General features: G+C 41.6%; 1 protein-coding gene across 1 annotated transcript in view; it reads right to left on the bottom strand.

Annotated features, from left to right (window-relative positions):
- Positions 1–1,267: 1,267 nt before the first annotated feature.
- The window catches only part of YES1 (YES proto-oncogene 1, Src family tyrosine kinase), a 101,037-nt gene continuing 86,625 nt past the window's right edge, over positions 1,268–15,679 (bottom strand). Inside the window, exons 6-12 of the mRNA XM_077270317.1 lie at positions 11,209–11,358; positions 8,753–8,908; positions 7,156–7,335; positions 6,039–6,115; positions 5,802–5,955; positions 3,939–4,070; positions 1,268–3,438 (exon numbers count right to left, since the gene is read on the bottom strand). Of these exons, the coding sequence (XP_077126432.1) occupies positions 3,230–3,438; positions 3,939–4,070; positions 5,802–5,955; positions 6,039–6,115; positions 7,156–7,335; positions 8,753–8,908; positions 11,209–11,358 (1,058 nt within the window). The 3' untranslated portion in view covers positions 1,268–3,229. The remainder of the gene's footprint in view (positions 3,439–3,938; positions 4,071–5,801; positions 5,956–6,038; positions 6,116–7,155; positions 7,336–8,752; positions 8,909–11,208; positions 11,359–15,679) is intronic.

Raw genomic sequence — 15,679 nt, 5'->3', positions numbered from 1 at the left:
ACCCTAACCCTATCCCTAACCCTAGTGGAAAGATAAAAATAAATACATTTTCTTTATATATACTATGGGGGTCCATATACCATTTGAATGGAGTGGTGGTCACACATGAATAGTGCTGCTCAAGACCTGAGGATGAAAGCAGAGAACCATATTTGGCCATGTTTAGCAATCCCAGTCTTTAAATAGATTGGCACCTATACTGTGGTGATAAATTGTAAGTCTGGAGCATCAATGAAAACAGGAAAACTCAGCATGCAAAATCAGAGCTTAAACTACACAAACCTTAATGTTGCACGGACCCTAATATAGTATTACATTGTAATCAGGGATGTGGAGTCGGTGTCCATTTTGGTGGAGTCGGAGTAGGTATAAAATGGACAGACTCCTAAAATATATGAACAATTTGGTACATTAGTACAATGCAGGATGTGCTTTAAATGTTTTCATAATCATTTTGGAAAGTTATAAAATGTCCTCTAAATGATTGTTCTATTCCTGATCTGAGGATCTGGGATTTTAGTTGAGATGAATCTGTGCTGCACTTCATGAACATGCTGTGGGGTCAGAGTCAGGGAAATTGAGGAGCCGGTGGTTAACCTTACCAACTCCACAGGTCCATAAGCTTCTAATATTTGTTTTTAAGACTTGAAATGTCTAGCTGACTTGAATATTAATTCTCTGCACTTATCCATTCATTAGGGAATTGGTGCACGGTGGCAGAACTGTGGAGCGACTAGGTGATCCCAGGAGAGTCAATGTAGGACAATTCAGGTCTTCAGCATTTGTAGTCCAGGGCTCTCGTGTTGAGTACACTGGATTAGGCCAGGTTCAGATGGGTGTAGTTGACAGTTTCTTTACATGGACCGCTATGCCCAGACTGCCAATGGATCTCACAATCTAAACTTACAGCCTTATAGACAAACATGAAAGTCTACGTTTTCGGTTGAGAGACCCATTGTCATTATGCGCATTGCGGTCCACATGCAGAGTGTCAAATACTTCTGAAACCAGCCTTACCTAGGGGGTTGTAATGGGTATACAAATGAAAATACAAAGGCATAGCGAGGATTTTCTTCAGTCAGTGAATATATTAAGTCAAGTCCCATACCCTGATACCATGAAAAGAGCAGAGTTACTTCTTGGCACCCCCCTCCACCCCCTACTAGGACCATGTGCTTGTCTAAATTGTGGCCTATCTAATAATAAACATTGAACTACAAAACATTATTGCACCAGGAAAAATTATCCAACAAGCATAATCTTTGTAAAAAAAAAAATTTCCTTTATTTTACACGCCGATGACCCGCTGTTCTGCAGGCATCAAATTTAACATAAAATGGTGTTAAATATATAAACCGATAACCTCTCATGTCCATTAGATATGCATCATCATAATCACTTAAAATAAAGGCGCTAATTAGTGTTTTAATCCTTTACTATACAAACGATATTACATGATTTTGTTTAGTGGTGAAAACACAATGAATGACAGCGAACCTGCCAAACACTGTGCTCCTTTACTTAGTACACAAACTTACAGAAGTAGAGTTAAATTGGCTTTCAAAAGACTTATAAAAAAGATACAATTCATAGTTTTTGTATAAAGCCCTTAAAAAAAAAAAAAAATTTGCCATGTTAAATAGAATGCAGGTATTAAAGGGGAATGATGGCACCGCCATTACAGAAAGAGAACATTTCAGGCTGTAAACAAAATGCCTTCCTGATACAGAGAACGGATCAAACCTTTACAAGTTGCATCATCAAATGTCATCTAGGATCTACCAGATCTTCACAATCTACTGTTAGATAATCATATTCATGAGAGGCCAGTGAAACTAAAGTTCATTTATTGCCAGATATGTGTCAGCCGTAATTGTGAAAATTTGCACGAGCACATCGACCATCCAGGTATACACCGGGGATCTAATGCTTCCACCACAGAAAATAATAGTGTCTGCATACAGTCAGTAGAAACATTCACATTTTGTCTCCAGTCACCTCACACCAATATTAGATGTAGTCAAAGAAAAGCCCAAGTGGTATCGCAGAAACCCCCACTATGGGTTGGGACAAGGGCTACATTATTTGGATGCTTGATGTGAAGACAGATAGAAATGACCATTATGTTTTACACAATTTCCAATATACAGTCTGCATCAGTTCACATTGGTTTGCACAATCTCAGCTTACTGCACTTGTATGATAATGTTAGAAGGTGCAGGTGTGATTACAAGCTGGGCACATAGGTGTCCATCACACGGCCTGGATAGCTTTGTAGTGTAATATTCAGGTTTCTATTGTGTGACTGCAGGCAGAGATCTTAAAAGGTGAAATTGGCACGGAAAGTATATTCAAGACGTTGTATAACTTCTCAGTTTACAAAGAATATGCTTTATTATTAACGCTAACACCCAATTAAGCCTTTCTCTATAAAAACAAGGATCCAGAAAAGAACTCTAGGAAGAGATTGCATACACACGATTATCTCCACTTACCACTCGGCAGATGCTCACCTAACCTCGGCCATTGTCGCCATTTTCACCGGTAAGTATACCCTTGGACTGCCATTCTTTAGAGATGTTCACAGCAGTATAAAAGCCTCTAAAAGGCAAAACCCGTGATACTGCAGAGCGCAAGGATAAGGCGCTCTGCTCGCTAAAGGACAACAGTGACCCCGCCATGAAGGAGAAATCACAGAAGCACAGCACACACTGTGCCCCACCAGCTCATGTCCGCCTTATTCATTGTATAAATATTTTAACACCTAGAACCTACAGTGATTTCGATTTAATGACATGGCTCAATGCAAACCCAGCAAGTGTGTGGTTACTACTAGGACTGGGTATAGGACAGTGATAGGATTAGCATTTACTAAAGTAGGTATAAAAAAACAAAAACAACTTTTTGAAGAGGACTGAAATGTTTGGTCCAGCGAGCCTCCGTTTCTTGAAATGTTGCATTGGAGCACAGGGCTGGACGCTACTCTTAATGGCTTTTCTCACCATCAACACCAAACAGACCTTTCTTTGGGACCTGCTCTGACTCACATGATTTGTCCATTTACAATACTTTCAAAGTGGTTTTGTGCAACTGTATTGTGGATTTCCAGTTCGCCATAAGCATGCAGAGGGATCACGAAGCTCCTTCTCCTCGCAGAAACAGGTAAAAACTTATGCAGTCTTGCTTATACTTTTGGCAGAATTGTGCATTTGACGTCTAGTCTGTAGCCTTATAGATTGTCTCCAGGTTGGTACTGTGGCTCTGTAGCAGTAAAGTAGTCTTCTAAAAAGGACTGAATATATTCAAAGGTCGGCCTTTCATCTGGGTCCTTCTTCCAGCACAGCTTCATTAACTCGTGCAGGGATTCTGGGCAGCCTTGGGGACAGGGCATTCTGTAGCCCCGCTCCACTTGTTCCAGAACTTCCCTATTCACCATCCCTATGGAAAGGATTCATGGCCATTATTACAGAATCACTACCAGAAGCATGTAATCAAACAAAACAAAATGTTTCCTAAACAATAAATCCATTTTTTTTAATCTTTCCATTTCATCTAAAATAAAGCAACATTGCAGTCTTGATAAAAATCTCTAATTGTTTTAGGAATAAACAGACCTATGTTAGGGCGGGGTGCACTTATATAGTGCTGGGAAGCCGGCCTGATCTGATAGTATGGGTGTCACTAATAAGCCTGCGTGGTGCACTACACGTATCTGTGTGAGTGGCCCTTATACAAGCCTCATCGCTGTGCCTGTATAATACTAAGCTACCTTATCTGCCCCATGGATGGTGGGTGTGCGAGTGGCTCATCAGTATTTAGACCAGGTCTAACTCTGTTCAGTTACCTTTCCTACTACGAGATTCAGCTGCGGATTTTCTTAATGGTCCTTACTCTAGAAGCACAAAGCCATTCGCACAGTAAGGTGACGGACACAGTACCTGGATATGGCACTCTTCCTTTGGTAACCAGCTCTGTCAGGAGGATTCCAAATGACCAGACATCAGACTTTATTGTAAATCGCCCATATAAAGCGGCTTCAGGAGCCGTCCACTTGATGGGAAATTTAGCTCCTAAAAATGATAATATATCAGCGTGACCAAAATGAAATGTATTTTAGGACAACAGATACCAAGATTGTATGAAATTCCATGAACGTTGCCTACAGCAGATATACCTTACACCATATGGGGCCGAAAACCATCACGGAATGTGCACAGAGCGCTCATTACAAGTTTTTCTGTGTACACAGGCTGCCATAGTTCTCTACAGCATACGGTGTTTGCACAAGGATGACGTGCTGCCAAGAACAGTGTTCTATAAGCAAGTCTAAAAGATCATTTCACCCGACGAACAAGTGTGTGGCTCGTTCACTGGATGATCTCCAGCCTGGTGACACTGCACGATTATCGGCAACAAAAGTTCATAGGAAGGTTCGTTTGCCAATAATCGTGCAGTGTAAATGCAGCTTTATCTCTATTTGTACGATCTCAGACAATCCGGCAGTTTATAAAACTTATCGTACAGATCTGCGCCATGAAAAAAAGGCGATCCTCTTAGCTTCAGTAAGATTATCTGATGGATAAACCACCGCACGCCATCTTTTATATGTAACAGCACAATAGCACTAACTGCGTTATAAATGGATGTATTAGTAGATGATTTTAACCCCTTAACCTCTGGGCCATTTTCAGTTTTTGTTTTTTGCTTTTCTTCCCGGAGCTATAACTTTTTTATTTTATCAAAATGGCCATGTGAAGGGATTGTGTTTTGTGAGACTAGCTGTACTTTGGAATGACACCATTGGTTTTTACCATATTGTGTACTGGAAAACAGGAAAAAAAATCCACGAGTAGTGGAATTGCAAAAAAAAAAAAAAAAAAAACCCAAACAATTCCATAGGTTTTTTTTTTTTTTTTTTACCATGTTCAAAAAATGCTAAAACTGACCCTGCCACTATGATTCTCCAGGTCATTGCAAGTTCATAGACACCAAACATATATAGGTTCTTTTTTAAGTGATGGGAAAAAAAAAAAAAAAGCTATGTTCCAAGATCTGTAGCGACTCCATTTTTTGATATCTCGGGTTGGGTGAGGGCTTATTTTTTTTGCATGCCAAGCTGATGTTTTTATTGATACAATTTTGGTGTGGATATGATCTTTTGATCGCCTGTTTTTTGCATTTTATTGCAATGTAGCGGCGACCAATAAAACGTAATTCTGGCGGTTTAAATTTTTCTTTGTTACGCCATTTAGCGATCGGGTTAATTCTTTTATTGATAGATTGGGCAATTCTGAAAGTGGCGGTATCAAATATGTGTGTGTTTGATTTTTTTCCTTTATTTGATTTTGAATGGGGCTAAAGGGGGCTGATTTGAACTCTGCTAGTTTTTTATATTTTTAAAATCATTTTTTTTTACTTTTTGCATGCTTCAAGAGTTTCCATGGGAGTCTAGAAGCTGCAGTACTTTGATCGCCTCTGCTACACAAAGGCAATGAGCAGGTCACCTGTGTGTAGCAGAAATGCTCACTTGCTATGAGCACCGACCACGAGGAAGCGCTCATAGCAATCTGGCAATGACCAGATCAGTGGTCTGCAGCAAACCTCTGGTTGTCATGCCGACCTACAGGAGACCCGCGATCATGTTACGGGGTCACTGATCGGCGGAACTAGTGACGCGCTTCCTGTAAGCGTGAGTTAAATTCCGCTGTCAGATTCTAGTCAACATTTGCGGGTGTATCGCAATTAAACACACATCCTGTAGGAGTATACATATAAAAAAAAGCATAGAACAGAAGCTATACCTTGTCTTGCTGTGTATTCATTATCTTCTATCAATCTGGCCAGTCCAAAGTCAGCAATTTTACATACAAGATTGTCACCAACCAAGATGTTAGCAGCTCGGAGGTCTCTGTGGATATAGTTCATCCTTTCAATGTACGCCATGCCATCTGCTATCTAGGGAAACAAAATGAACAGACTAAAGTATAGTTTTGTTGGTATCGGGCCAAGCAGGATTCAGAGAGAAAAAATATACTTACCTGTGCAGCCATATCAACCAGCTGCGGAAGCTTCAAATACTTCCCATCCCCCTCTTTAAGGAAGTCTAATAGGCTACCTGGTCCGCAATATGAAGAAAAAAAGCAATTAGCAGGATTTTGCTTTGTAATATTAAAACAGCATGATGCAGAGAGACACCAATTCCAGTGATGTGACAATAAAATCAGTGTTTTAATCATTTTTATAGTCCTACTGCTCTCTGTGAACCCACCTACACAACTGATTAGCAGCTTTCTGCCAATTTACGCAAAAAGCTCCCAGTGGTGAACGTGGGGTTAAACAGGACTCAGCAGTTTAAAATGGTAAATCTGCAGACAGCAGCCCAATAAGTGATAAATCGCTGGAATCCAGGATCTTTCCTACAATTTTGCTGCTCTCGGATTAAATAGAAAAAACCTGGTGACAGATTCCCTTTAAACATCATCTGCAAAGTATATTTTGAAAAGTTTTATGCCAAGTTCACACTGGGCATTTTTGCCTTTTTTTATGCATATTTTCAGCTGTATTTTACAGTACCTGCAAAGTCTATGAGATCTCAAAAATCTCATGCACACAGGTATTTTTTTTTTGTCATCATCAGTATTTTGTGCTTTGCATGGTTTTTTGCACAATGGAGCATGTCACTTCTTTCCGAGTTCTTTACCCATTGAAATGAATGAGTGGTTAAAAAAAAACAACGAAAAAAAAGAAATCACCAAAAATGCAGGTATCATGCATTGCGGCATTTTGTGTTATGCCAAAACCTTATTCTATAGAATAGGACTTTTTTCCAACATTAAACTTTATCAGCATGCACAATAGACAAATTTAGCATGACAAAATTGTAGCAAAAACTGCACACCAAAAAAAGAAACATCAAAAACAAAGCAAAAAATCTCAAGAAAAACAGGCTTCTTTCTGCAGCTTCTTCCCTGCAAAGAGATCAGGTTTTGCAGCAGAAAAGAAAAATGCTGGAAGAAAACAACCCAAAAAAAAACCGCCTAGTGTGAACTTACCCTTAATCTTTACACCAGAAAAGGGTATTTGTAATAAGTCATTGCTACGTATGACTACGCTATTCCATACATACAAAAGTTATCTAGGTTAGATGTGACCAACCTTTTGTCATGAACTCCGTAACAATGTAGATGGGCTCTTCAGACACCACTGCATAAAGAGGAACTAACTTATCATGCCTGAGCTTTTTCATTATCTGTGCCTCTTGTAGGAAGGCTTCAGGCATCATCGTCCCTGGCTTTAGTGTTTTAATTGCTACTTTTGTTGTTCCATTCCACGTTCCTATAATACAAAATAAAAATGATAATTAGAGGAAAAGAGGCAAAAAATACCATTCATCTTGGCTAGATGAGGAAACAGTCCATACATACCAGAAACCCACAGGCATTTATAGCGCAAACCTCGTGGACAGGATTTTAAATACACTGCCCACACGTGATGTAAAAAATGTAATCCACGGTGCGTGCGTGCGTGCATATATGTGTTGATTTGTTACGGATTTTCACAACATATTTCACATGCTGCAAAACCCATGCAGATATCGCTGCCAGTTCTCCACTAAACATCATCAGACAGGTTGATGAGTGAGGATTGAAGACCTAATGGGCATTTATACTACAATAGAATAGTAATGATTTGTTAATGTTAGTTTCACAGTTTTCTTGCAGAGTTAACAGGCTGCTGATCACCGGAAGAACAGGCAAAACGCTCATTTATTGGTGAAATTATCTTTTGCGCTGCGTAAAAGATCATCGGTCTCCAAGGTGCATCATCCTGTGTAATCAGGACGCGCACTGCTGAAACAATTGCAGCCTATGCGCACTGAGCGATCCAGTATAGCTCGCTCAGTGGGCATCTTTACCTTTGGTCCACCTGATCGGTAACAGTTTGCTGATCAATGATCATATTGTTCCGCCAGTCAGTCCTCTGAAAACTGACCTGAAGAGGTGAAAATCAATCACACATAGTGTGGAAACATTTCATAGAGCCACCAAACCTTCCCACGAGGAGCGTACAGTACAGTAGATGAGGGTTAGCATAATAACAATACAGAGCCGTCAATAAAGCAACATCATGGACTTAGAAACTACGGATTTACTCCAGTTACTAAGATTTCCAACAAAGTTTCACAACATAATCCAGGAGTAATTTCCCAGTAAACATGCAAAATTTGAGATACACAAAAACATGCTGTTGCTATAGTAATAGGTAAATCGATAATAAAGGAAATATGATGTTTCGCTTATTTAACCTCAAAAGACAATGGGAACACATCAATACAACACAGGCGTCATAACAAAGTCTGAAAATAAGAGAATTGGATTTATTTGGATGCAAAATCAATGAGGTCAAGCATTTAATAAATTTCTTTGGGCTGTAGAAAGACTCCAAGTGAGATCATATCCCAAACACATTGTCATATTTACCCCTCCTGGCTTTTAATCATGTCAATAAGGAAACATTATCTCATCAAAGTTTCTTGGGAGAAATGTGTGTGTTTAGTAAATTAAAAAGACTGGCTGCAGGGGCTGAACCTCTGAACAAGCACTGCCATATTTTCATGAGGAATGTCATCTGGCTTTAGTAACGATTTATGAGCATTATGTTTTGGATACACTTGGGGACAGTGGCAGATGACACATACAACATTCACCAGCTGCTTGGCACGGATATACAGAATAAGAAAATGTGTACTTACCCATCCACACTTCACCAAAACATCCTTGACCCAATTTAACTTCAAGTCTTAAGGATTCTCTTGGAATTTCCCATGCATCCTTTGCTAGTCCCTGGGTCTGCGGTTTCACGGTGGGGCACACAGTTGTTAACCTGTAGCACAAGCCATCAGCATGTTCTTTATAAAGAAAAAAAATAAAAATCTTTCATGAATGCTCTGATAAAATTAAATGATATATAAATGTGAATGAACTGTGTCAGAATTAATGTTAGAAAAACGATGTTTATCACCTTCCCCTTAGGGTGAAGATGTCCAGCCTTCATAGAGGAGGCTGGCATGGGCGCCGACCTTATGGAGCCAGGAGTCATGTTAGAGGCGCATGTCCCTTGTGAGCTTCATTATTACTTTTACTACAGTACCCCCTATTTTTCATGTACATGCTACTCCTGACATAGCCCAGATAGAGGTGAAACATGCATCAAGATGTTGTGTGCACCAACCCAGTCCAACCACATTAGGATTAACACGCAACAGGGCCTTAAAGGATTTTATACAGTGGTTTGTGAAAGTATTCACTCACCCCTTGGTATTTTCTGTGTTTTGCTATCTCTCAACCTGGAATGTCACTGGGATTTTTGAGGCTTTCCATCAGTTCATGTAAAGAACATGCCTACAAATGTGAACATTTGGTTCTCTTTTTATTGTAAAGCAAACAACAAATAGGACAAAATAATTGAAACCTTCAGTGTGCATTCACTGACTAGTCACTCCCTAAAGTCAGTACCTTGTAGAGCCTCCTTTTGAGGCAAACCGCTTTGGATAAGTCTCTATGAGCTTTCAACATCATGCCACTAGGATTTATGCCCATTCCTCAAGGCAAAACCCCTCCAGTTCCTTCAAGATTGATGATTTCCTCTGGTGAACAGCAATCTTCAAGTCTGGCCACAGATTCTCAATTGGCTTAAGGTCTGGGTTTTGACTAGGCCACTCCACAAAATGTACACGTTTCCCCTTAAACCACTCGAATGTTGCTTCAGCAGTATGCTTTGGGTCATTGTCTTGTTGGAAAGATCTTCAGTCCCAGTCTTCAATCACTGACAAACAGGTTTTACTCAAGAAAATCCCTGTGTTTTGCACCATTCATCTTCCACTCAACTAGGACAGTTTTCTCTTTTCCTGCAGCCAAAAATCATCCAGCATTATGCTGCCCCCACCATGTTTCACTGTGAGGATGGTGTTCTTGGGGTAATGAGCTGTGTTCGATTGACACCAGACATAACATTTATCTTTGTGGCCAAAAAGCTCAATTTTGGTCTCATCTGACCACACTTCCTCCATACATTTCGGTAGTCACCCACATATCTTTTGACAAACTCAAAGCGAGCCTCACAATGTGTGTGTATAGATGTTTTTTTGCCCACTCTGCCATAAAGGTAACCTCTATGGAGTGTACAACTTATTGTAGTCATATGGACAAATACTCCAGTCTCTGCTTGGGAACTCTGAAGCTCTATCAGTTACCTTGGGTCTCTGTGCTGCCTCTCTGATTAATGCTCTGCTCACCTGGGCTGTAAGTTTTGATGGGCGGTCATCTCTTGGCAGGTTTGCTGTGGTACTGTGTTTTTTCTATTTGATGATAATGATTTGATGGTGCTTTAGAGGAGATCGGAGATAGGGACTTTTTTTTTTTTTAAATCGCCCAACCCTGACTTGCACTTCTCAACAACTTTGTCCCAGACTTGTTTGGAGATCTCCTTGGTGATGTTTGATTAGTGGTGCCTTCTGCTTAAAGCAACTTGTTAGCAGAACTGTGCTAAGTAAACTACACATACTGCCATGTTGCCACTGTTACACTGATTAAAATTATACCTGGGATGAAGAAATCAGTCTTGTGGTTTTGTATAATCATTGTTAGAAGTTTTCAGTTAATGATATGCCTGTGCTCCGTGGCGCTACTCTAGGCAGAGTTATCTTGGTGAATATCTAGAGTGATACTAAGTGATTTATTTGTATGTATTGGTCCATTATACATAATATTATACACCAATGACATTCATTTTTTGATAAATATCCCTGGACATTTCTTTTTAACATTCATTATTAACTTGCATATACAACATGTTTACATAAAATTTTGATCTTGAAGATTGGTGGCATTTAATGCAAAATTAATCCAGCATAATGGAGAACACATTTAAATAAGTATTTCAGATACCACACAACACATCCAGAACAACTGAAAACAGCAAATCCAACTGCTGAGACCCCACCAAATGCCAGAAGCTGGGCACACTTATCTCCTGGAGTCCCATAAAGATTGAATGGAGAACTAATCTCATGTTCTGCCATTTGGTTGGGGGTTCAGTGGTTGAACGGTCAATGATCTAGTAGGTATCACATATCTAATATTAAAATGTACAGAGGAAAAAAAAAACACAACTACCAAAAGAATGTGAAAAGAGGGGTTAAGCCCTTACCAGAGTAGTGTTTTACAAGTTTCTGTAGTGATTCAAATTGTGCCCGTGTAGTGATATAGTATCCTCCATTGTCAAGTTTTCTTATCTTGTAGTGTTTCACATTGTCGCCTCTCACTTCATCCCAGTCCCGGATGGACAGTGAAAAAGCTCCTACAAAGCAAAATATGTGCAAGAGAATTTATTAATCCATCACTGAAAAAAAAAACCCTCCAACCTCTAATGTACAATATGTGAAAAGGTTAAACACCTGGCAATACTATGTGGTTGTACATTGGTCTCAGATACTGATCAACATTGATACTGTGGACCTGATGAACAATCTGCCAGTATCAGTCAGTTCTTACTATAAAGATCGTCACCTGCTGATACGGTCTTACTCTGCAGGTTAAAACCGTTTCCACACCGTGCAGCGCCGGCACTGAGAGCCTGGCTAACGGGAGGAAGTTATCTGCATTCCCTCCGGCAGCGTTCGGCTTTCAGTCATAGTGGAGTCAATGACCGTTCCATGTAGAGTGTGCCAACGATCCGGCACTGACTGATAGCAGGCTGTGACTTTATTGCTGTGGGGAATGGAGTTAATTTCCTCCCGGCAGTGGGGCTCTCAATGCCAGCACCTCACAGTGTCAGAACACTATTAACTTGCAGATTAATCCCATAACTGCAGGTTAATAGCATTATTATACATGACCGGTTCCCCTTAAAGGAACCATGAATAGGTCACAGCACACGGGCGTAAAAAAATAAAAACCTGCAACATGATGCTCAGAAATTTAGGTCGAATTTCTATTAAATGAAAATCTATAAACAGGATTTCACCCTCCACCCAGCCCCTAACTACATAGCTACTGAGAAATTGGCCTTTTAAATTGATATGCAAATGGAACTAAAGTGCTTTTGGCATGTGGAAAGCACTTGCCAAGCCTGTCAAATCAAGCCATTTTCCCTGCAGAGCGCTGACTCCTGCTTGACTCACAGCCTCTATGCCGTGTGACTTCAAGCAAAGACGCCGTCAGTCAAGCAGTAGGAGGTGACAATGAGAAGGAAATAAAGCTGAAGGCTAGTGTTGAGCAAATGTGCCTAGATAAGGTGTTATCCGAGCATGCTCGGGTGCTAACAGTATCTTCGGCGTGCTCGAATACTATGTTCGAGTCGCCGGGCTGCGTGTCTCACGGCTGTTTGACAGCGGCAACACATGTATGCAATCCCTGCATGTGTTGCGGCTGTTGAACAACTGTAGTGACTGGAACATAGTATTCAAGCACGCCGAAAATACTCTTCGCACCTGAGCATGCTCGGATAACACCTTATCTAAGCACGCTAGAGCAACACTACTGGAGGGACAAAAGCTTGGGAAGTGCTTCCATATCCCAAAAGCACTGTAGTCTCATTTGCATATCAATTCAAACGTGGATTTCTCAGATATAGAGCAACGGACTGGCAACGTAAAGGCATTGCTGGATCACTCTACGAAAGAGCTACATATAGTTTGTGGAGGTGAAATTCAGCCAACAGATTCCCTTTAAAGTAGATGGTCTACTTTCCCTAATAACAATGTTGAATTAAGGTAAAAAATGAAAATACAGGAACGGATTACTACTAGTGATGAGCGAATATACTCGTTACTCGAGATTTCCTGAGCACGCTCGGGTGAGTATTTTTTAGTGCTCGGAGATTTAGTTTTCTCCGCCGCAGCTGAATGATTTACATCTGTTAGCCAGCATAAGTACATGTGGGGGTTGCCTGGTTGCTAGGGAATCCCCACATGTAATCAAGCTGGCTAACAGATGTAAATCATTCAGCTGCGGTGAGGAAAACAATCTCCGAGCACTAAAAAATACTCGGAGGACCCCCAAGCATGCTGGAGAAATCTCGAGTACGAGTATATTCGCTCATCACTAATTATTACCGAGTAACTGAAATGGATGTAGTTTTCCCACAAGATTTTTAGTGTTAATTTTCAAGTTTTTTTTTTTCATGCGATTACTACCCAAGATATCCATCTGTCCCCAAAAAATTATTTATACAGTAGGGTGTTCAAACATTCAGTATTTGGTCAGTATTTTACATCAGTATCTGTAAGTCAAAACCAGGAGTGGAACAATTAGAGGAAAAGTATAATAGAAGCATATGCACCACTTCTGTATTTATCACCCACTCCTGGTTTTGGCTTACAGATACAGAGGTAAATACTGACCAAATACAGAATGTGTGACTGTGGCCCTAGATGGTAAATAACAGCTGATTTTATTATTCTAACCTAGTCCAGGATAATAGGATGTGGATGGGTATTCCCAAGAAATCCCATTTAAATACCGTAGGGGTTAGTAATACACAGGTTACCAGGTGTTCGAATATGGTGTTTATTTCATTTTTTTGCCTTTTTGTCAAAACAAACATGGTCTTAGGCCATGTTCACACAGTGCGTTTTTTACCGCGGAACCGCGGCGGTTTTGCCGCTGCGGTTCCGCAGCTGTTTTCCATGCAGGGTACAGTACACTGTACCCTATGGAAAACAGGACACACTGTGCACATGGTCCGGAAATTTAAAAAAAAAGCCGTGCTGAAAAGCTCCCGGAAAAAAGAAGGAGCATGTCAATTCTTCTTCCTGAACCGCAGCGGTTCTGCACCCATAGACCTCCATTGTGAGGTCAAAATCGCAGTAAAACACGCAGATCAAAAATATATCTGCGTGTTTTACTGCGGTTTGATGTGCAGAACCGCTGCTGCAGGAAGTGCGGGGAAGCCGGCGGAAGTGCGGGGCCGGAAGTGCGTGGGCGGAGAGACATGGAGGCATAGCGTCGCATGGGGATCGTGTCGGCCGTTTGATTGAATTGGTATGTGTGTGTGTGTGTGTGTGTGTGTGTGTGTGTGCGTGTGTGCATGTGTGTGTGTGTGTGTGTGTGCGTGTGTGTCCCCATGCGACGCTAGTGCCACCATTGTGCTAAGTCGCCGTATGGGACTACTACTCCCATCCGGTATTAGGATGGGAGAGTTGTCCCTGTGTCCGGCGACTTAGCACAATAGTAAAGTTTACACCAAACACCTACACACAATACACATACATGACACACAGTACAGTACATACAACACATAACACAGAGTATATACTCACCAACAGCACACTGGTAGGCGAAGCCCTCGATCCTCCAGGAAAAAATCCAAAAATAATAAACCAAATCCATACTCCCTGTCCGCAGAATCCATAAAACGAGTGTCCCACGCCGATCCCCTGCTCTCCGGCGATACACTGCCAGGAGCGAAGCTCCTAGCAGTGTATCGCGTACTGTCCCGGAGTTCAATGACTCCGGCGTCTCGGTTAACAGCAGTACAGCTGCGTTGAACTTTCCCACGCAGCACTGCCGTTAAGCGAGAGTGCCGGGGTCAATGACCGCCGGTAAACTCGCTCGCGCATGCGCAGTGACACACCGACAGGAACTATGGCTCCTGTCAGTGTGTTGCTGCAGCCGTGGAGAGCAGACATATCTCTGGATGTGTCTGTTCTCCATGAAAAATCTTCGTGGGATACGTGGATACTTAAATACGTGACACGTGTCACTTAAATACGTGATACGTGTCACTTAAATACGTGGCACGTGGCACTTAAATACGTGGCACGTGGCACTTAAATACGTGATACGTGGCACTGAAATACGTGGCACGTGGCACTTAAATACGTGATACGTGGCACTGAAATACGTGGCACGTGGCACTTAAATACGTGGCACGTGGCACTTAAATACGTGGCACGTGGCACTTAAATACGTGGCACTTAAATACGTGGCACTGAAATACGTGGCACGTGGCACTGAAATACGTGGCACTGAAATACGTGGCACGTGGCACTTAAATACGTGGCACTGAAATACGTGGCACGTGGCACTTAAATACGTGGCACGTGGCACTTAAATACGTGGCACTTAAATACGTGGCACGTGGCACTGAAATACGTGGCACTGAAATACGTGGCACTGAAATACGTGGCACGTGGCACTTAAATACGTGGCACGTGGCACTGAAATACGTGGCACGTGGCACTTAAATACGTGGCACGTGGCACTTAAATACGTGGCACGTGGCACTTAAATACGTGGCACGTGGCACTAAATACGTGGCACGTGGCACTGAAATACGTGGCACGTGGCACTGAAATACGTGGCACGTGGCACTTAAATACGTGGCACTGAAATACGTGGCACGTGGCACTGAAATACGTGGCACTTAGGCTATGTTCACATTTGCGTTGTGCGCCGCAGCGTCGGCGCCGCAACACAACGCAAAGTAAAACGCAGCAAAACGCATGCACAACGCTGCGTTTTGCGCCGCATGCGTCCTTTTTTTGATTGATTTTGGACGCAGCAAAAATGCAACTTGCTGCGTCCTCTGCGCCCGGATGCGTGCGCTGCAGTGACGCATGCGGCGCAAAACGCGGAGCGCTGTCATTCAAAACACGTCCACTCATTTTGGTGTTTAG

This window comes from Ranitomeya variabilis, chromosome 6, assembly GCF_051348905.1.
Source record: "Ranitomeya variabilis isolate aRanVar5 chromosome 6, aRanVar5.hap1, whole genome shotgun sequence".
NCBI lineage: Eukaryota > Metazoa > Chordata > Amphibia > Anura > Dendrobatidae > Ranitomeya > Ranitomeya variabilis.
This window is presented reverse-complemented; position numbering and strand designations above follow the sequence as displayed.